Source organism: Balaenoptera acutorostrata, chromosome 11 (assembly GCF_949987535.1).
Source record: "Balaenoptera acutorostrata chromosome 11, mBalAcu1.1, whole genome shotgun sequence".
Classification (NCBI taxonomy): Eukaryota; Metazoa; Chordata; class Mammalia; order Artiodactyla; family Balaenopteridae; genus Balaenoptera; species Balaenoptera acutorostrata.
This window is the reverse complement of record NC_080074.1, coordinates 102,323,901-102,344,730: the sequence shown is the minus strand read 5'-3', so window position 1 is coordinate 102,344,730 and position 20,830 is coordinate 102,323,901. Positions and strand designations below refer to the sequence as shown.

The 20,830-nt window shown below is 52.7% G+C and overlaps 1 protein-coding gene across 1 annotated transcript; it reads left to right on the top strand.

Moving 5' to 3' along the window:
- The first annotated feature begins 9,884 nt into the window (after window positions 1–9,884).
- On the top strand, window positions 9,885–19,741 carry LOC102998571 (uncharacterized). The gene is made up of 7 exons (XM_057557568.1): window positions 9,885–9,927; window positions 11,771–12,008; window positions 12,687–12,875; window positions 15,044–15,107; window positions 17,034–17,112; window positions 17,634–17,761; window positions 19,468–19,741. Exons 1-7 carry the CDS (start codon window positions 9,885–9,887, stop codon window positions 19,567–19,569), a joined length of 843 nt encoding a protein of 280 aa, XP_057413551.1. The 3' UTR covers window positions 19,570–19,741.
- Window positions 19,742–20,830: the final 1,089 nt, after the last annotated feature.

Here is a 20,830-nt window from a genome sequence, read left to right as displayed (position 1 = left end):
GGGAAAGCTGGCAGGTGTGCTCAGTTGTGGCAGCAGGGCACGGAGAGAAGAGGCAGTTTCGCTGTTGGGATTCAGGATCTGATATGAAATGGCATATTTTCTCATGTACAGTGTAATGTGAGTTCCCTCCCCGAGCTTTTATTTGTCTTTCCTTTCTAGGGGTTCTGAAAGGCCGAGGAAAGGCCATTTCAGTGGAGATTAGGAGCTGTGAGTAGAGAGACAGAGACAGAAGGAGAATGGTGATCAGTGAGCACGTGTGTCCCGCTCGGCAGGACCGGGTCCTGGTCTCCCCTCTAAGCGGCTGCGCGCCCTGGGGCACAAGCCCTCCCTCTGCAGGCACGCGCTGGCCCGGAAGGACTTGGGTGAGGTCTCTCTCATCCAGCCTGGACTTTCTGGCATTATGTGTGTACGTGGTTGAGGCAGGGAGGAGGGAGACGGGCCCATGGGTGATGCTCTCTGTGAACGAAGGGTCCAAGGAGCCCCCTCGGATGAGAATCGCCTCATCTTTAATAACTGACACACCCCGTCATCCTCCCCTTGACCTCATGCAAGGGTGTTTATCTAGTTCTGGTGAGTTTCAGACCTGCATACTGGTGGCTGTGGTGGCTCTGGTCCGCGCTAAGTCCTGCCAATTACTAGCGCAGAGTGACGGCACAAGGCGTTTCCTGTCCTGTGGATGCAGCTTCAGAGAAGTGATGTGCTCAGGTCCCAGGCCGATCGGTGGCCGGGCCCTGTGGGTGATGTCACTGCATCCAACTCTGAGGCCGGCCCATCCCTCCCTGGGCACTGGCCGCTTTCCTCACAGGCCCTCACGCTCTCAGACTGGGGGATGAGGAACGTGTGAGGCTGGCAGGCCTCCCCCACCTCTGTGCCCCCCAGGTGGACCCACTGCCAGGCAGACATGCTCTTCCCTGGCCCCCGGCTCTGCAGATCACAGCCCCCAGGCGGCAGCGCTGGCGGCAGCAGCCCTGTGGTCCTCCACAACAGGCTGCTGAGGCCCAGCTCCTCCACCAGCAGGCATTCCGCCTGGAGGCCCCGCTCATGCTCACCCTTCGCCTCTCCTGTTGGACACTCAGTTCAGGTCACTGGGCCTCGTCCCCTCGGCCGTTCCCGCCATTCTGGGAGAGGGATCCTTCCTGCCACGGTCCGGAGGCCCTGGGCACGCAGGGAGCAGAAGCCCTTTTACCTGCATCCAGGCTCTTCCCTCCTCCCTCGCCCACGGCGCCACCAGAAGCCCCTGGAGCTCGGCTGTCTAACGGGCTGCAGAATGCACAGACTGAAAGAGGCTCTGGAGGGTGGTCTTCGTGCCCCATCCGGGGGAGTCACAGACCTGCTGGCTGACCATAGCGAGGAGGACGGGCTGCACCCCACGTGGCCGGACTCTTGGCCCCGTGGCTGCAGCTGCCCCCTCCCCCCTGCTCCTACCTGCCTCCTCTTCCTCCCCTCCCTCCACAGGGGGCGCTGCTGCCTGGCCTCTCCTTGAAGAGGCGGGAGGAAGAGGTTCCCCATGCTGTCACATTCCCTGTACTGTGTCAAAAATGAGCCGCTCCGGTTCCTGCATCCAGCCTGCGTTTATTGAGAGCCTACTATGTGCCAGGCTCGTCCCCCAGCCTGAAAATGCACTTGCTCACAGCAGCGTCCTCTGTTCATCTTCAGCTCAGGGACGAGGTCAGGCCGGGGAGGCAGGGTACCTGCGAGCTTCCGCCCATCCCAGTGATGGCACTGGGCAGAACACACAGTTTCCACCTCCCGTCCTGGCTGCTCTGGCCCCAGGGATCAGGGAGAACAGTGTGTGCCCCGCTGGCGGGTGGGAACAGAACAGTGGGGACGTTTGAGTGCCTGGGAAAAAGGAACGTCCACCTGTGAAATTCCTTGCAGCGGGAGAAGGAGGCACGATTATGTGGTCTGGAGCGGGTTCAGAGCAGATGCGGCAGGTAGAGAAGCAGGGCTGTTTCTCGGGGGGGAGAAGCCCGTGTCACCCCGCCGGTGAGAGGATACAGGGCTGCTGCGTTGGGCCAGCCCAGGAGGAGCCCTTGCAGGAGGTCCACATGGGGACGTGGAGCCCCAGCTCCTAGTGTGTCCTGGGGACACGACAATGCCCCTGCCGGCCCTAGAGGCAGCGACAGAGAAGTGAGACCCGTGGGTCTAGGTGCCCTGCCACCCTCTCTTCCAAGGAGCCCAGGCTCTGTGGGCCTGAGACCTTGGCCTTGCTGAGCCTCCCCTTAACCCAGAGGTGGTCTCAGAGCTCCGGAAACTGCCCAACACACACCTGTCATGACCAGCACCTGCTTTCTGCCCGGGCGCTGCTCCTCCCTGGGATGCTGGGACCCGAGCTGCTCTCCCAGGGATGCTTCCCCCCCCCACGGCGCCCGGCACGGGGTCTCTAAGGAGCCTGGTTCCCTCCTGTTGCCTGGAATCCAAATGAGTGAGGGGCTGAGGAGGAGAGAACAAAGGAAAAGTCCTGGGATCTGCCCTTAGAAACGTATGTTAGTCCTTACAGAGACCTTTGCAAGGAGAAGAGCTTGCACACTGTTTCAGGCCAGCTGTCTTGTTTCCTTTCTGTCTCCGGCCCGAGTGGAACCGGCTAATTTGCCTCTGGGAGAGCTGGAGGGAGGGCGGTGGAGGTCTAGAGATGAGGAAGCAGAGGCCACCAGAAGTACCTGCACCTGTGCGGTGTCCCAGGGATCGGGAGATGGGTGAAGGCGCGACCCGCACTTCTGACTTGGGTAATGAAGCCCAGTAGCCAGAGTTCGCCCTTCCTCCAAAGCCCTGGTCTCCGCATGATTTGCGGTCTTGTGGGGGAAACAGCAGGACCTCTGAGGCCAGGCCACCCTGTCTCTGAGTCCCCACTCGGTCACATAGCAGACGTATGACTTTGGGTTTGGGGCAGGCTAACCACTCTGACCCTCAGTCTCCTCATCTGCAAACGTGTCAGAACGATACCCTCCTCCCACAGAGCCCTGAGGATCGACGGAAGTGAGGCGTATTTTCAAGCACCCAGGACAGCCTGGCCCTGACCGGCCTTTACACGAAACACGGCCGTGGGCACCCGCCGAGACCCCCGCCCTTACCTCCTCAGACCTGCTTCTTCCCATCAGCGGTTTTCCGGCTGGGAATATGTGCCTTCTTCACTTTGGAGAGTGGGGTGCAGGAAGGTGCCCCCAAGCCTGTCTCCCAGAAGGGAATGTGGCCTGGATCAGAGCGCAGAGGGTCTCAGAGCCCCTTAGTTCAGGGGTCCCCTCTGCAAAGGAGCTGAGGACCAGAGGACGGCTCCTGTTTCACCCCCCGTGGCAAGAGAGAGGCCACTGGACTTTGCTCAATGCCTCGCTCCACCTGGTACCCATGAAGTGATCTCTGAGTTAGAGGGATCTTGGCAGAGCCCTTTATTTAGTATTTTGTTCAGCGGGGGAGCCCAAGGTGCCTTTGGCGCCGACACGCTCGGCTGAATCCGCAGGACGCACCTGCCCTCTAGTGGCGAGAGAGAGAAAGGCAGGGCACCCCCGGCTCAGCCAGCCTGTCTGCGGCCAGACCTCAGTCACTGTGGGCGACGGTGTGTGGTCACCCGGACACGCGGCGGCCCCACCGCAGCCCAAACTAGGCCGACACATGGAGGTCATTCCCTGGACACACGCCAGGCCCCAGATGTGAGGTTTCCCTCACCCGTTCATTCGTTCATTCATTCAAATATCTATGGAGTGTTTACTACCTGTGTGTTGGCGGGGGGAGGTTCTAGGCAGTAGGATCACAACGGAGATCAAGACACACAAGTCCACCCACTCATGGGGTTTCCGGGTTTCTAGTGGGTGTGGTGTTTGTCGGGCATGGATGGGGGGCTTCTCAACCCTCCCCTGGCTTAGAGTTAAGAAACCAGAAGACACCAACGACGCACCTGATTCATGCCAGGACCTCTCATGTCCCTTCCTTTTTTGAAATGGTCCCAGCAATTAAATGACACAACATAATAGAAAGACCACTGAATGGACAGTTGGTTGGACGGGGTCTGAATCCTGGTTCCCACTCACTAGTCCTGGGACCTGGGACTCATCATTGATCACCCAGCTGGGCCTGTCAACTTCCAGGGTTGTGCCGGGAGCTCATGGACCAGTGCTGCTCAGAGCACATGGCCCCTCGGGCTCTCCAGGGCTGATGTGGGCATAGCAACCTCCACGTGACCTGTGGCCACAGAGGCTGGAGTGCTTTTCACCTGGAGTTTGGAAGGAGTGATAAAAGACTCTTTTTGCTTTATCATTAAGAGAAGGAAATAAACTCATAAAAATTAATTTGATACAATTTATTTAGCTTGATACAACTTATTTAGCTTCACCGTGTGCTGTGTATCAGTCATCTGTTGCTGCATAACAAACTACCCCCAAATTTAGTAGCTTAAAACACGATGTTGGGGAGCCTGATTCCTCCAACTCTGTTTTTCTTTCTCAAGGTTGCTTTGGCTATTCAGGGTCTTTTGTGTTTCCATCCGAATTGTAAAATTTTTTGTTCTAATTCTGTGAAGAATGCCATTGGTAGCATGATAGGGATTGCATTGAATCTGTAGATTGCTTTGGGTAGTATAGTCATTTTCACAGTGTTGATTCTTCCAATCTAAGAACATGGTATATTTCTCCATCTGTTTATGTCATCTTTGATTTCTTTCATCAGTATTTTATAGTTTTCTGAGTACAAGTCTTTTGCCTCCTTAGGCAGGTTTATTCCTAGGTATTTTATTCTTTTTGTTGCAATGGTAAATGGGAGTGTTTCCTTAATTTCTCTTTCTGATTTTTCATTGTTGGTGTATAGGAATGCCAGAGATTTCTCTGCATTAATTTTGTATCCTGCAACCTTACCAAATTCATTGATTAGCTCTAGTAGTTTTCTGGTGGCATCTTTAGGATTTTCTATGTATAGTGTCATGTCATCAGCAAACAGTGACAGTTTTACTTCTTCTTTTCCAATTTGTATTCTTTTTATTTCTTTTTCTTCTCTGATTGCTGTGGCTAGGACTTCCAAAACTATGTTGAATAATAGTGGTGAGAGTGGACATCCTTGTCTTGTTCCTGATCTTAGTGGAAATGTTTTCAGTTTTTCACCATTGAGTATGATGCTTGCTGTGGGTTTGTCATATGTGGCCTTTATTATGTTGAGGTAGCTTCCCTCTATGCCCATTTTCTGGAGAGTTTTTATCATAAATGGGTGTTGAATTTTGTCAAAAGCTTTTTCTGCATCTATTGAGATGATCATATGATTTTTATTCCTTAATCTGTTAATGTGGTGTATCACATTGATTGATTTGCATATACTGAAGAATCCTTGCATGGTGTGGTGGAAAGGGAGCCCTCCTGCACTGTTGGTGGGAATGTAAATTGATACAACCACTATGGAGAACAGTATGGAGGCTCCTTAAAAAATTAAAAATAGAGCTACCATATGACCCAGCAATCCCACTACTGGGCATATACCCTGAGAAAACCATAATTCAAAAAGAGACATGTACCACAATGTTCATAGCAGCTCTATTTACAATAGCCAGGACATGGAAGCAACGTAAGTGTCCATCGACAGATGAATGGATAAAGAAGATGTGGCACGTATATACAGTAAGATATTACTCAGCCATAAAAAGGAATGAAATTGAGTTATTTGTAGTGAGGTAGATGGACCTAGAGTCTGTCATACAGAGTGAAGTAAGTCAGAAAGAGAAAAACAAATACCGTATGTTAACGTATATATATGGAATCTAAAGAAAAAAAATGGTACTGATGAACCTAGTTGCAGGGCAGGAATAAAGAGGTAGACATAGAGAATGGCCTTGAGGACATGGGGTGAGAGGGGGAAGCTGGAGCGAAGCAAGAGTAACATCGACATATATACACTACTGAATGTAAAATCGTTAGCTAGTAGGAAGCAGCAGCGTAGCACAGGGAGATCGGCTAGGTGCTTTGCGATGACCTAGAGGGGTGAGATAGGGAGGATGGGAGGGAGGCTCAAAAGGGAGGGGATATGGGGACATGTGTATGCATATGGCTGATTCGCTTTGTTGTGAAACAGAAACTAACACAGTATTGTGAAGCCATTATGATCCAATAAAGATTTATTTTTAAAAAAACACGATGTCATTATTTCTCATGATTTCTGTGGGCTGACTGGGCTTGATTGGGTGGCTTTTCTGCTTCACATGATTTCTGCTGGGGCTGGAATGGCCAAAGTGGCTCCTTCAGACACGTGTCTGGCTACCCTGCTGGGATGGCTGGACCAGCTCGGGGAGAAAGGATGGTGGTGCGGACCAGGCATCTCTCTCTTCATGGTGTCTCCAGCAGGGACCTGGACCTCTTTTACAGTGGCTTTTAATAATGTGCAATTCAGTAGTTTTTAGTGTATTCAGAGTTATGTGACCATCACCACTATCTAATTCCAGAATATTTCATCACCCTAAAAAGAAACCCTATACCCAGTAGGAGTTAGTCTCAGTTTCCTACCTTTTGTTCCCCAGCCCCTGGAAATCATTAACCTTCTGTCTCTCCAGATCTGCATATTCTGGACATTTCATATAAATGGAGTCACAAAATAGGTGGCCTTTTGTGACGTTTTCTTTCACTTAGCATAATGTTTTTAGGGTTCATCCGTGTTGTAGACTGAATCAATGTTTCATTTTTTTTATTGTGTATAGTTGATGTACAATATTATATAAGTTTCAGGTGTACAACATAGTGATTCACAATTTTTAAAGCTTATATTCCACTTACAGTTACTATAAAATCTTGGCTACATTCCCTGTGCTGTACAATATGTCCTTATAGCTTATTTTATACGTAGTAGTTTGTACCTCTTAATCCCCTACTCCTATCTTGCCCCTCCCCACTTCCCTCTCCCCACTGGTAACCACTAGTTTGTTCTCTATATCTGAGAGTCAGTTTCTTTTTTGTTATATTCACTAATTTGTTTTAATTTTTAGATTCCACATATAAGTGATATCATACAGTATTTGTCTTTGTCTGACTTATTTCACTAAACATAACACCCTCTAGGTCTATCCATGTTGTTGCAAAAGGCAAGATTTTATCTTTTTTATGGCTGAGTAGTATTCCATTGTGTGTGCATATATATATATATATATATATATATTTATCCATTTATCTAATGATGGACACTTAGGTTGCTTCCATATCTTGGCTATTGTAAGCAATGCTCTATGAACATTGCGGTGCATGTATTTTTTCAAATTAGCATTTTCGTTTTCTTCGAATATATACCCAGGAGTGGAATCGCTGGATCATATGGCAGTTCTATTTTTAGTTTTCTGAGGAAGTACTTCATTCATTTTTATCCACTATGTGGATAGACCACCTTTTATTTATCTATTCATCAGTTGATGCACTTGGGGAGGATTTTAGTACTAGTCTGAGCCAAACTTGAAACCGATAAAGGATGAGTAACTTTCTCCATTTCCTGATCCAGTTGCTAACATGACAAAACCACTGATTGAAGAAGGTTACGTGCAGGGCCTGTGAAGGTGAGACGCGCGGTGAGGCAGAAATGGGACGGGCGTGATGGAATGGGGAGCTTCATCTACTAATGAGGAGAGAAAAGTCAAGGTCATCCAGCGACTCTTTGTGCAAGTGTTCTCGAAAGTGGGGTCTGTCTGCTCACCGCTCAAAAGCCAATAAAGAGTCAAGGTTGGTGGAAGGGAAAGTTTGCTTTATTTCGGAGGCCGGCAACCAGGATGGGTGGGGAGGGCGGACTCATGTCCAAAGACCGACTCCCCCACTGCCAATCAGTGGACAAGAGCTTTTAAAGTGGAGTTTCAGGGGTGTATAGGTGGGGGGAGGGGGCTACATGCAGAAACGGCACAGTCAGCTCTGACAGTCGTCTTGAAATTGGTCATCAGTGGTCTGACCAGCGTCATCTTGATTGTTTTAAGTACAGTTAGTCTTCAGTTCCAGGGTCAGTTTGTTCCCGTTTCTTTGAGGCCAATTCTCAGAGCTGTGGCCTCTTATGTCATGGCTACAGCCTGGTCATCATATAGGTAACTCTTCCACCTGGTGGAGGTTTCAGTATCTATAAGACAGGACATGGCTCAGAATATTATCTATAGCCCTTGAGGAGGAACTAAAGGTCCTTGACTTTGCTTAGTGACTAACCTATTATTATTTGGTCTTGTTTGACTGCTTTCCTTTGCTCCTGCATGTTCTCACTTCTCTGATTTAACTTATTCTTTGGCTAAAATTTTTCTACAGACAGAAGTCAAGCGGAGGACGTGGTGGGTGGGAAGGACCACACGGTCCTGCTCTGTTTCACAAGGACTAAATCTGAACTCTGTCTGCAGCTCTGACCATGAAGCCATAAAGCCACAGGCTGAAAGGAGTGCTTGTTCCAGGGGTGGGAGTGAGCCCAGGGGTGGTTTCAACCTTGTCCCCTATTTCCCCCGGAAGCCCTGTTGGGAAGCAGCCAACCACACTCCTTCCTGGAACGTGCGTGACTCTCACTGTCCTTTGCACGACAATCTGCCAAATCCTGTTATTAATGGAATGAATGATGTCCTTGTCCTCGCTGGCAAAGGCCCACGTTGTACAAAGGCCCGCTGCTTCATGTTTTGGGTGGGGGGCCAGGGGTGAGCCATCCTGACAATGAGCTCTCTCAGATTAGCTTTGGGGGGAGGCCCTGGGGGTGCAGCCCGTCCCCTGCATGCCCTGCGCTGCATCCGAGCTGGAGCGTCTAAGCGCAAAGCAAGAAATGAGGCCAGAGCGCATCAGAGCCGCGGCTGCGTCCTTTTGGAGGGACAGATTTGGGGTGGGGGGGGACTGTGGTGATGCGTCAGGCTCCCTTAGAGCTGGGCAGGGCTCGCTGACTGCTGGGCAGGCACCGCTGTCCACGCCGGGCATCGTCCCCCGTGACCCCCTCTGCACCGCATCGCTCCCGTCCACCTCACTCGTTCCTGTCCCTCCTTCCCTGTTCCCAAGGGTGGCCGTCCAGCCGCGCCTTGCTTTCCTCTGGCCCCTCGTCCGCACCCTGCATCTGCTCAGGAGAGGAAGGGAGAACAGAGAAAGTAAAGTAGACAGAAGTGGGTGCGGCTGAGGCAAGGAGGGTTGATCGAGGCAAATACAGACAGAAATGCGGGAAGCTCCTCGAAGAACACCATCTCCGACACACACGTGGGCACACCCGCACACGCACACACGTGCACACACATGCATTCCCCCCTCATCTTGTCTCCAGGAATATTCTATTCAGGAGTGAGGTCCTCAGGTTTGGAACCAGTTGCCCAGAGTCCTGGTTGAGGAACGTGCCTCCACTAGCCTGACATGTAGCTGGTGGTGGTGGGGGGTCTGGGGAAATTAGCAGAGCCAAGAGCCCCGCCCCCCCAACTCACCAGAGAGCCAGGTGTCAGAGGCTGCGCCCACCTGACTCTGAGCGGCCACTGCATCCACAGCAGGACGGGACAGATGCTCGGAAATGCTTGTGTGTGTGGTTATTCATTTTGACGCCCTCCTGCACACCACTCTCTGAAAAGTTGCTTCGTGTAAGCTGGGACTCCCTCTTCTTATTAGGCAAGGCCACCCTTTGATTCTTTTCGTCCCAGTAGAGCAAACCACGGTATCCCAGGAGACTGAGGGGACGGTGTAGTTCTTGTCAAGTGCATGGGTTCTAGAGCCAGGCTGCCTGGGTTGGAACCATGGCCCTGCTACTTAGGAGCTGTGTGACACTGCACAAGTTACTTAACCTCTCTGTGCCTCAGTTTCCTCAATAAAAGCTGCTGTTGAGAGTACTTAGCTCCTGGGTTGTGAGGATGACACCAGTTAGTGCGAAGCTGGTATGTAGAACAGAGGGTGGCCCATGGCAATGACCTAACATGGTAGCTGGTATGTGATAGTGTGTGTGTACCATTCCCCGCGATGCAGGGTGTCGCCCACACAAGTTCTAGCTCGCTGCCCTCAGGTAGGCATCCTGCTCACCTCATGGCCTCAGAGGTGGCTTAGCTTGCCTTGCACGTGGGCAGCCAGGGCTCTGTGAGTCTCGGGGTAACTGGGTAAGGGGGAGGGGAGGTTGTCATGCCTTTTGTTGCTTTGCTTGGGGCAGAAGGAATCCACGGCGACATTGGTCACAACCTTATTTTGCAGTTGTGGGATGTTGGAAGGTAAGCTTTTCCCTAAGCTCCGTGACCGATAGACCCAAGGGGTATTTAAAGAGGGGGAGTGGGCATCGCAGGAGACCCATGGTCTCCTCCCTCAGGGCAGGTCTGTGCCGTGTTTGGAGAAAGGGCACTAGACTGGGGTGGGTCCTGCCTACACGTCATCGTCCCGTTCTCTGGATCCCACCAGCTTCCCAGGGGTTAGGTGGCATCGTGGCATCTTGGGTCCTGTACAGGGGACTTTCCAAGGGTCTCCCATAACAGGTGTAAGGTTATCTACTTGTAATGGGTGGTATTGTGAAGACACAGGTGAGAGCTGCCCGCAGAGGGTGACCACAGACTTCAGCACCGTGTTTACATCCTCCGGACATCAGCCTGGTAGATGCCGTATAAGGTCGTTTCCCACGGGGAACTGACGTTTACTCTGCATGGCCAACCTCACAAGCTAACCTCCGTGGTACCCACAGTGCCTGTCGCAGGGGAGGGAGGAGGGATGAGGAGGAGGCTTGAGGCAGAGGAAGGTCTGGCGTTAAACAAGGAAGACCAACGTGGAGAAGGAAGTGGCCTGTCCCCTCTGAGGATGGGAAGTGGGTGTGAGTTGTCGGGGAGGGCGAGGGGACCAGATTAGGGCGATGGCAAAGGAGAGCATCGGGCTGTGGGTGGGAGGGTCCGGCTGGACTCAGGGAGCCTTGAAGTCCCAGCAGAATCGCCTGACTTGATTCCATAGGAAATGGCATGGACTTACGTGGGAAGCCACACTGACTCGTCCTCTGGCTGAGGCCCAGCTGGGAAACTGTCCCGGGCGGAGAGAAGGGCACGGGTGGCTCACGCAGGCGAAGAGACATGTAACCAAGCGTGTCCTGCCAGCCCTGTCGCTAAACCAAATCCTCACAGTGGGGATTATCCATGGCTTTGTGTAGTTCTTCAAGTCTCCTAAATCCTCCTGGTCCCGAGCATGGATAACCCAGGTCTTACGTACACGTGCTGTTTCACAAGCCTTCACGAGACCGTGGTCTTGTCAGGAGGAGAAACTGAGGCTATGGTTTCGGAGCTGCCCCAGAGTCACCGTGGAGCCGGACAGAGCATGGGCCGCCCGCCCCTTCATTCAGTGACCTGGCTTTTAAACCTGCTTCTTTCCCAGTATCTTAGAAAGAGAGGCGGAAAGAATATATTTAAGAGAGGGTATTGGGACAAACAGCCATTTAAATTGCTTCTGCGTAAAGGCGGGCTGGGAATGCCTATTCCCCCGATATTCCTTCAGCGGACTGGTGAGCAGAGAGCCCGAGGAAGTGTGAGGGTTTAGCAGGTTCAGAAAGAAATACACTCAATCCTTCACCGTGTGGGATGGAAGGGTGGAGGGAGGAGGGAGAGGTGAACCTGAGATGGGGGGCATAGCCACGAAGGTGTGGTGTCCCCGTGCACCTGCCTCTCTCAGGGGACCGCCTTTGCTAAGAAGGTGGGGCGAGGGGCTTGGGGACCCTAAGAAGGGGGTCTGGGCCTCCCCCTGGGGGCTGACCCCTTTGACTTTCTCCCCATCCTCCCCGGAGCCGCCGCTGCCACCCTTTGCCCTCTGATCCTCTTCCCCCCGGGCGGCCTCCTGCTTTCCTTCCCTGGGGCCGTGAGAGTGGCCGGGGTACCCGTCCAGGTGAGGAAGCCAGCCTCAGGTCCTGGTCCCCAGTAAGTGTGTGAGTGTGAGCACGAGTGTGTGTGGGCCCGGGGCTGGGATCGCTCACGGGCGAGAGCTCAGGGGTAGAGAGCTTCTAGCGGGTGGGGCCGCCCTGCCCTGGAACCCGAGGACCTGTGGCCGGGACCCACCAGCAACTCCAACACCCCGAGCGGCCAGAGCACGTCGGGCACCAAGCAGAGGAGCCGGGGAGGAGCGACGGGGGTGAGTGGAGCCCTGGGCGCACTGGGTGGGGCTGGGCTCGGGGAGATGGGGAGAAGCCACGATGCTCACAAGTGCCGCAGGTGGAGCGAGAAGAGGAGGGACACGGGGGCGCGTCCTGCCTCTCTGCCCCTCCCCGCAGAGGCGTGCCGCGCAATAGCCACGCCCCTCCGCTGGGCCCTGCGATCCGGGCGCGCTGCGGTGGGGTTTGCCAAGAGCGGCAGCGAAAGGGTGAGGACCAGGGCAGAGTGATGGCCGAGGAATCTCCCCGAAGGGGACCGTGGGTGGTCGTCCACTGCCCAAGGGTGGGACAGCGGGGCTGCCAGCCCGTGGCCGGGGGTCCTAGACCCTCAGCTCACGCTGCGGCGGGGGGAGGGCGTGGGCGGGGGGAGGTGGTCTGCACAAGACCCCCAAACCCCAGTTCTACTCCTAGGTGCTCGCGACGGCCCGGGTCCTGGAGAAGCCCTGGAATAAATACTCGTGGGCCTTAGAAAACGGAGGTAGGAGGGGGTGTGACCTGTTGGCGTCGTTCTTATGTTTATTCCGCCCGGACTAATGCCAGACACTTGGAGGAAGAAGAGATGGTGACCAGCAAGGCCTGGGGAGCTGGGTGAGGGAGGGCTGGGTGGCCGGTGGGCCTGGTGGCCAGCTCAGCTGTCCCCCCTCCCCTTGCTTCTCCAGACCCGAGGCCGGAGTCCTGGTTTCTGGTGCACTGGCCGCTGCCAGTCTCCCTCCTCCTAGCCCTCTATCTCCTCCTGGTGGTGACAGGTCCTCGCCTCGTGTCCCGTCGGGAGCCTCTGAGGCTGGCAGGACCCCTCGCGGCCGACAACCTGGGCCTGGTGCTTCTCTCAGGGGTACAACTTCTATGAGGTAAGGCCGGTGGGGGGCCCTGCAGTCCTAGGGTCTCTTTTTTTGGGGTGCCGGGGGATAATTAAAACCACGGTCTTCCCATGCAGACAGCTGAAAAGCCTTGATGGGGACCTGCAGGGGCTGGGGTCCTGGGGTATCTTTGGCTGCGATATCTTCCCCATGGAGACACAAATCCCCATGGCTAACGCCCGTTTTCCTTTTCCTGAAATAAAAAAGTGGAGGTCAGTGGCAAGCAAGAATGGAATTCATTCTGCACCTGCACCTAAAAACCCACCACTGCCTCCTGTTTCTGCCGGGCTCTGCTAATTTCAGCCCAGTTTTCTGATCCTTCCTGACGCCTTGTTCTCGGCAAATAGTCCGTCAGCCAGTGTGCACGGTGTGTGTGCTTTGTGGCAGGCTGTGTCAGACCTGCAGGGTCACCGCTGCGTGAGGCACACCTGCCCTCCAGGTGCCGGAGGTCTAGGGGGAGATGGATGCAGAAACAGGCGATTGCGAGTCAGTGCAAGCGGGGCCATAGAGAGCATGCACCCGGGACAGGGCAGGCAGGGACCCCGCTGGGGTGTCCGGGAAAGCTTTTCAGAGAAAGTGGTCCTGGCGGCTGACATGTAAAGTGGTCCCCACAGCGAGGCCGTGCACTGCAGCCTTTGTGAAGATCTGCTCATCCCATCCTCTGTCAGGAGGCACGGTGCAGGCCCTGCTCACCTGCCTTGCAGCCCCGCTGGGTCAGGCCCAAGGCCCTGGCAGCTGACTGTGTTTCTGCTAGAAATGCTCTTCTCCCCTGGTGCCCAGGCAAATCCCCGCACGTCCTATAGACTCAGGCCTTTGTCACCTCTCGTGAAGTTTCCCTGACTCCCCAGGGCTGGGTTAGTTGTCCCCTCACTTGCTTTTCACGTCTGCTCTCCGTGGTGGACCGTCATCCCCACCAGCTGGCGAGCTCTAAGTGTGAGCGTCTGCGTCTCCCCAGCTCCAAGTTCAGTGACCTCCCTTGAAATCAGCCGGGGTGGGAGGATTTACACCTTGGGAACGGACAGACACTGCCAATCAGCCCCTCCCCACCGAGAGCCTGCTAGGCATTGACCAGCAGCATCCCTGACTCTGACCCACCCCTCTTTCATCACGTGCACATTTGTCTGTCTTCCCTCCAAATGGCAAGTGCTTCAAAAGCACGGCCATCTCTTACTTCTCTTTGTAAAGACAGGCCCCACATAACGTCTGGTACCATGTGGAAGATGCTGATACCTTGTGAGACATGTCCTAGAATTTGTCATTTAAATGTGGTGACAATTGACTGCTGCCACCGCGATCCTCTGAAAGTCTGCTGTGCCTATGTTGGCTTCCTGCTCAGAAGCCCTCAGTAGCTCCCTTTGCCAATATAACCTGAATGCAGAGGCCCTCGTGTAGGGATTTTTATCTGTTTTATCATCGAGGTGGCTCGGGGCTCAGCGCAGGGCCCAGCGTGGAGAAGTGTTTGGTACCAGTCAATGCATCATTGTCAAATGAGTAAACAAATGATAAAATTCAAGTTTCTTACAGCAGCCTTCAAGACCCCTCATGAACCGATTCTGCTCTCTCTCAACTTCTGTAGCTGCCCCTCCCCTGGTAGAAGTCTCCACTTGCAGCCCTGGAGAGTTAGGAGAGGTCCAGACGCTCTCCTCCTGGCATGAAGCTCCCTCTCCCTCTTCTCCTTTTGCCCACAGCCTCCTCATTCGAAGCCCGCTACCAACTTCTGTGACGTCTCCTGTTTCCTACTCTTCATCTGGCCCCAACCTTGAAAGTGAGGATGGTTTCCTGCAGCCTCAGGGAAGCTCTCAGCTTCTCGGGGGCAGGGGGTGCTGATGTGTGCACGGCTTCATGTCCCCTCCTGACTTACGGTCTCACACACAGTAGGTGCCCAGTGTGGGTTTGTGGTCCATATTTGCCCCCATCAGAAAAAAAGTTGGAGACCAGCAAGATGTATGCAAGCCCTAGCCTCTGATCTAGCCAGTGCACAGCGTTTACCTGGTTGGCAGTCGTTCACCAAGTGTCAGTGAGGGTCGGGGAGGGATGCTGGGGTCCGGAACATGTCCGGAGGTGGTACCAGCCTCTCGGGCCCTCAGCCCGTCAGGCCCACCACGGTGAGGGTGGGGCAGGCGTCATGACTTGATCTGTCTCTGTTCTCTTCCTTTTAGTTCGTGGCCACCTCGCTCCTGGCTAATTACAGCTATTTCTGCCAGCCAGTGGACGACAGCCAGAGTGAAGTTTGGATAAGGGTATGGCCGGGAGTGGGAGGTTTGGGCCTGGAGAGAGGGTTCATAGGATGCACTTCATAAAAACCAGAACTTGACCCAGGTACCATCACCCAAGAATTCCAATGGGAGGTAGTGACCTGCTTAGTTCAGTACAGGCTCAGAAGACCTCAGTTTGAATCCCAGCTCTGCCAGTTCCTTGCTGTGTGACTGTAGGTAGTTTATTACCTTTTACAGGCCTCATTTTTCTTATCTGTAAAATGGGGATAATAACACCTACTTGATAAAAGGAAACAGTTGGAACAAGATTGAACCAGCTGGCGTATGAAAGTGTTTAGCCCTGGGCCTGGCACACCTTGAGTGATAGCCAAGTGGTTGATATTTCATGAGTTTTAGCTGTTCTCTCTTTCAACCAGAAGCAGAAGAAAAGTCTTCCTTGCAGCAAAAAATAAATTGAGCTGAGGCTTAGCAAGTCACCAGGCAGTGATGTAGGTGTTGAATCAAGGGATATTGAATAATAACTTCAAGTCCTGCTGAAAATATGGTCCACGGACCAGTGGCATCAGCATCCCTGGAAGCTTGTTGGAAATGCAGACTCTCATGTCCCACCCCAGGGACACCGATTGGGAATCTGCTTTCCAACAAACAAGATCCCGAGTGATCCATGTGCTGGTTAAAAGTGATGAATTGGGAGATTGGGATTGACATATATACGCTAATATGTATAAAATGGATAACTAATAAGAACCTGCTGTATAAAAAATAAATAAAATAAAATTCAAAAATTAAAAAAAAAAAGAAAAGTTTTCAGCTAATAAATGAAGAAGGAATGACAAAAAAAAAAAAAAAGTCATGGCTCCAGGCTGGGGCATGTTTGGAGAGAGCTTCTGTTATCACTCCCAGTAGCTTCTCTTCCTCTTTTCTGTGCTAACAGGCATCTTCTTGCAGACAGGTGGGCGCCGTGGGAGCAGGGGGTACAGAGGGATTGTCAGGGTTGCCAGGGCGAGCGGTACCACCAGCAGGACAGTAGCCTGACTGCACGTCCCCTCCCTGCCCAGCAGATGGCGAGCGTGTGCTGGTGGTGCTTCTCAAAGGCCATTGAATTGCTTGACACGGTGGGTGCCTGTCCCTTGTGTAGAATTACTTCTATCAGCCAGGTCTGGGGTGGTTTTGAAGACGCTGTGTGCTGACGCTTCTCTCCAGCATCCCTATTGGCCACTCCTGAGGCTGACCTCAGAGCCGAACCTTGGTCTCACGACCTGGAGGATGAAGGATGCTTACTGATGTAGCGTTTGCCCCCATTAGCAACCAGGTTCTAGGTTAAGTGAAAATAGGAAGATAAACAAATTTAAAAACCTGTTGCTATGTGGCAAAGGTCATCAGACAGCAAAGGCCATCCTTAAGTGTTATGAGGGAAAGAATCCCTTGTGAATTCTTGTGAATCCAGAAGGCTTGCAGGGGTAGTAATAAAATCTCTCTCAAATGCGGGAAACCTTTGGGAATTTGTCTTATAATTGTCTGGGTCCTGGACTGAGTGTTCCACACCTGAGTTCTCTCCCAGTGCCCGGGGGAGTGGGGTAATACTGGAAAGAGCCCGATCTCTGAAGCCTAGCTGTGTTCACATCCCAACTTGTCTTCCTACTAGTTGTATAACCTTGAACAAGTTACTTAAACACTGTGCCTCAGCTTTACTGTCTGTACAATGGAGATGAGTATAAACCACATACCATTATGAATGTTTATATAAGTTTTTATACATACAGGCACACAGTAGGGGCTGTACAGGTGTTGGACTGGTGTTAAACCCTATTGGATTTTAGCCTCCCCTCGGTACAACAGGCAGAATTGCCCTGTCCTTGGTAGTTGAGGCCCCAGGAGAAGAGTCTGGAGGAACAGTGACCCCAGAGCTGACTCTTTTTTTCTTCCTCCCCAGGTCTTTTTATACTACGAAAGAAGCCCGAACAGATCACCTTCCTGCACGTCTACCACCACGGCACCGTGGTCCTCAACTGGTAAGCTGGGGTCAAATATGTGCTGGAGGGTCAAGGTGAATGAGGGTCTTGGGCATCCCTGCTCCAGGACTTGTGGGGCGGGCCTCTGTCTGCTGGACTGAGCGCCAGCTCGGGAGGGTTGCATCCTTGTAGTATCACGGTTTGGTTCCCAGGTTCCCCTTCCCTGTGGCCATGACTCCTGGCCTCTGCTCCCATTTTCTCTCTGTTGCCCCACAGAGCATCCTAGCCACCCTTCCCTGGCATGCAGGAGGAGGCTGCTAGGAGATGCTCAGAGCCATCAGCCCAGAGAGGGCAGGGGGGGCTGTAAGCATTCTCATTTCACATCCCCTTAACCCCAGCCCACCATCGTGACCTCAGACGGCTCATGCGGGATGTCCTCACGATAGGACCTTCCCAGGGCTCTTCTCTATGGGGTGTGCAGGGGTGCACCTTGGAGGATTGAAACCTGAAAGAGAAAACCTACGAGCACAGCCAGACCCGGCTCCACTCACTTCCCTCCATCTCCCCACCCCACTCTGTAGCCTTCTTGGCCGGGATGCTGAATTCTTTGGTCCATGTCTTCATGTACCTGTACTATGGACTGACCAGTCTGGGGCCCCGCCTGCGACCCTACCTGTGGTGGAAGCGACATCTTACCATCCTGCAGCTGGTGAGAAAGACCCACTGGCTCCAGGGACCTCAGATGAGCCCTGCGTTCTATTCTTGGCGGCACCAGTGACTTGTTATCTGACCATGAACAAGTCCTTCTCATCACTTGGTCTTCCTTAGCTTCTCACCTTGCAAAGGTCTAGTAACCATCTCACTAGATCCTAGGACCAACCCTAACTCCCTGACATAATGTGGGGCTCAGATCGAGTGATTAACATGCTTCGGGCCTCAGTCTCATCTCCAGTGAAATGGGAGGGGTGGGCTGGGCTAGATGGCCTCAGAGGGCTAATGCCCTGCGAGTCTGTGATCACGGATCCACCCCCCAGGGCCTGGGGCCCCTGTGGTTTGGGGAGCACCATTGCCAGGTGCAGGTGACAACCTGAGCTGTCCTTCTTGGGGCTGAGGATGGATTGAGGTCGTCATCAGTGTCAACATGACACGGCTGGATGGGGGCAAATGGGAGACCAGACTAAGGGAGGGGTCAGGAAGGTACTTAGCGTCACAGGTAGGAAAGCTTGGGGGTGGTGCTTCATAGTTCTTCTTCTTCCTGAGCTGTGGGAGGCCTGCCCCTGCTGGTAGACAGAGGGGATGACGAGAAGGTCAAGGAGAGCATCCCTCCCGTTCCTTAGCACTGCTTCTCACCTTTCCCCGTCGTCTCTTTCCTCTTGCACTTCCTCTCCCCTGTGTCAGTGTGTGGCCATTGCGGCCCACTCCTCCTACAATCTCTTTGCTGAGTGCTCCTTCCCTGATGGGTTCAATGTGGCCGTCCTCCTGTACTCCCTCAGCCTCATCACCTTTTCCCTCAGCTTCTACCACCAGACATATCTGAGGGGCAAGCGGGAGAAGCTGGCTTCAGGGGCAGGACCAAGGGCTGAAACTAACAGAGCCATCCCCAGAGAGAGTTTGGTGGAAGATGGCATGACTTACATCCCACTCATGCTGAGCAGATTCCTCTGGGCCCCGCACTTCCTCCCATGAGGGGAGGACAATACTCGCCTCCTTCCAGAGTTCAGGAGGACAGACATGGACCAGCTTCCTGAACTCACTTCTCATGTGGATTTGTCACTGTTTGTACACCTCCTTCCTCTACTAGACATGATCCCCCACGGGAGGGACTGTCTTACTCTCCGTGTTTCCCAGACCTGGCACAGCAACTCAAGAAATTTGCATTTGGATCCCAGTCTTCCCCCACTGGCAGTCATGACCTCTGATGAGGAGCAGGGCTGGAAGCAGGGCTGGGAGCATGAAGGAAGTCAAGGCTGGCTTGATCTCTTACCTTGCAGGCTGAGTCGATGACTGAGAACATCCAAGGAGTGCGGGTCTGTGTGATTTCTAGCATGGCTGTGCAAACGGTCCCCCTGCATATCTCTCTGTCTGTTCATGAGTGCCCACACGTGTATTTACATAGTTGTATGATTCTGTGTATGTGAATGGGGCGGCGGAGAGGGCTACACATATAGGTCTGACTCCTTGTTTTCAAATCACATGTGTGTTTCTGTTTACGATCTTCTCTGTTGATGCTTTCTGCTTGCCTCTTCTGTAAATCTCGGAAAATGCCACACTAGCAAATAAAAGCTATTGGGATCCATAGCTCTCCTGTCCCAGTGGGAGACATGGAAGTCCACAAGAGGTCTCCGAATACATGTTCCACGGAGAGCCTCCAAAAAGGGATGTGAGTAAAAGAGGGATGGGGTTAAACGAACGCAGCCATCTACTTCACAGAGAGAGAAACAGAGGACCAGCAAAAGGAAGTGTACCACTGAGATCGCGTGGGATGTTGGAAGCAAACATCTGCTGCGCTGTTTATGACCGGAACTGGATGGGCGCCTGGAATGCAGTTTTCCTGGGAGCTGCCTCTATGCCTGCAGGATGCTGTTCTCCTTTATAACCTTTCCCTGTAGCTCTTTTCCTTCACTCGGGAAGTTCTTATTTTGCCATAAGAACTCGACAGTCAAGAACATTAAAGACCTGCTGAAGTTTCTGCAAGGCTATTTGGGGACTATTTATCCATCAGGTACTCTAGTTAATTATCTCAAGGCCAGGCAGGGCTGCACCCTGTGGACAGAATACTCAGAGAAAATTCCCTCCCAGTTATGCAGGATATGAACACCTCCCACACACTTTTCCACAGCAGGTTGATCACCTTCGCAGGTGGGGGCTTATTTTAAGGCAGTCTTTTTTTTTTCTTTTTTTTTTTTACTGCATAAGAGTAAGGTCTGTTCATTTGCCTAACAGCCAGGGTAAGGGAAAGAGGAGTCATCCCAGAGTTCAGAGCTAACATTTGTCCTTTGTGGCTGCCTCTGACTGATTAAGTAGCACAAGAGGAAACGCTAAGTCCTGGATCACCTCTGAATGAAATAAGGTTTTGGCAGAGAGAGCTCAGTATTAAGCAACGTGGTGGAGAGGGTTTGGGGAAAAATTCTCTGAGCTGAAAGTGTCCATCCTTATTTTAACCTGCATTTTACTGTAACGACTCTACCTCATTCACGGCTGCTGGGCAGGATGTTGTATATCGGCGTAGAGAGGTTGTGTGAAATTATAAAACACAAAGTTATTTGGATTTGTCAGAACACAGCCAGATTCCTAATTAACATGGCAGAAGTTCACGTCTATGAATGTTTAAAGATAACGGGAAGCAAGAGTGCTGGTTAGATGTTTAAATCTATAACAGGGCTGTGCTATTGCCCAGAGAGAGTCCATTTGCCAAGACACAGAGGCCCAGATTGCCCAGGGGAAGGTCGCAGAGACAGAAGGGGGGGGTGTTCCCCCCATGAGGGTGCCGGAGCTGCTGGTCTGGGTCTCCGGCTATCACCTCCTAAATCAGAGCGCACCTAATTCAAGGAATGAAAACCACCCCACATGAGCAGCCTCCTGGTCCTCTCCCAGCTCAGAATTCAGTGAAGACCCCCTGCCTGTCCCCATAAGCATCCTGCTGTCCCACTCAGCTGTCCGCGTGCGTCCCCAAGGCTGCTGGGTCTGAGCAGGCTTCTGGAGCCAGGAATCAGAGGAAAAGGCCAATCTCCTTTCTGTCACCCTGCTTTCTCTCTCTCTTTCTCCAGTTCTCTGTATA

Coding starts and splice junctions, on each gene's coding strand:
- LOC102998571 (XM_057557568.1), top strand. CDS start 9,885: ATGCAGGGTGTCGCCCACACAAGTTCTAGCTCGCTGCCCTCAG. Junction 15,108..17,033: donor GCCAGTGGACGACAGCCAGA/GTGAAGTTTGGA, acceptor CTTCCTCCCCAG/GTCTTTTTATACTACGAAAG. Junction 17,762..19,467: donor ATCTTACCATCCTGCAGCTG/GTGAGAAAGACC, acceptor AAACGAACGCAG/CCATCTACTTCACAGAGAGA.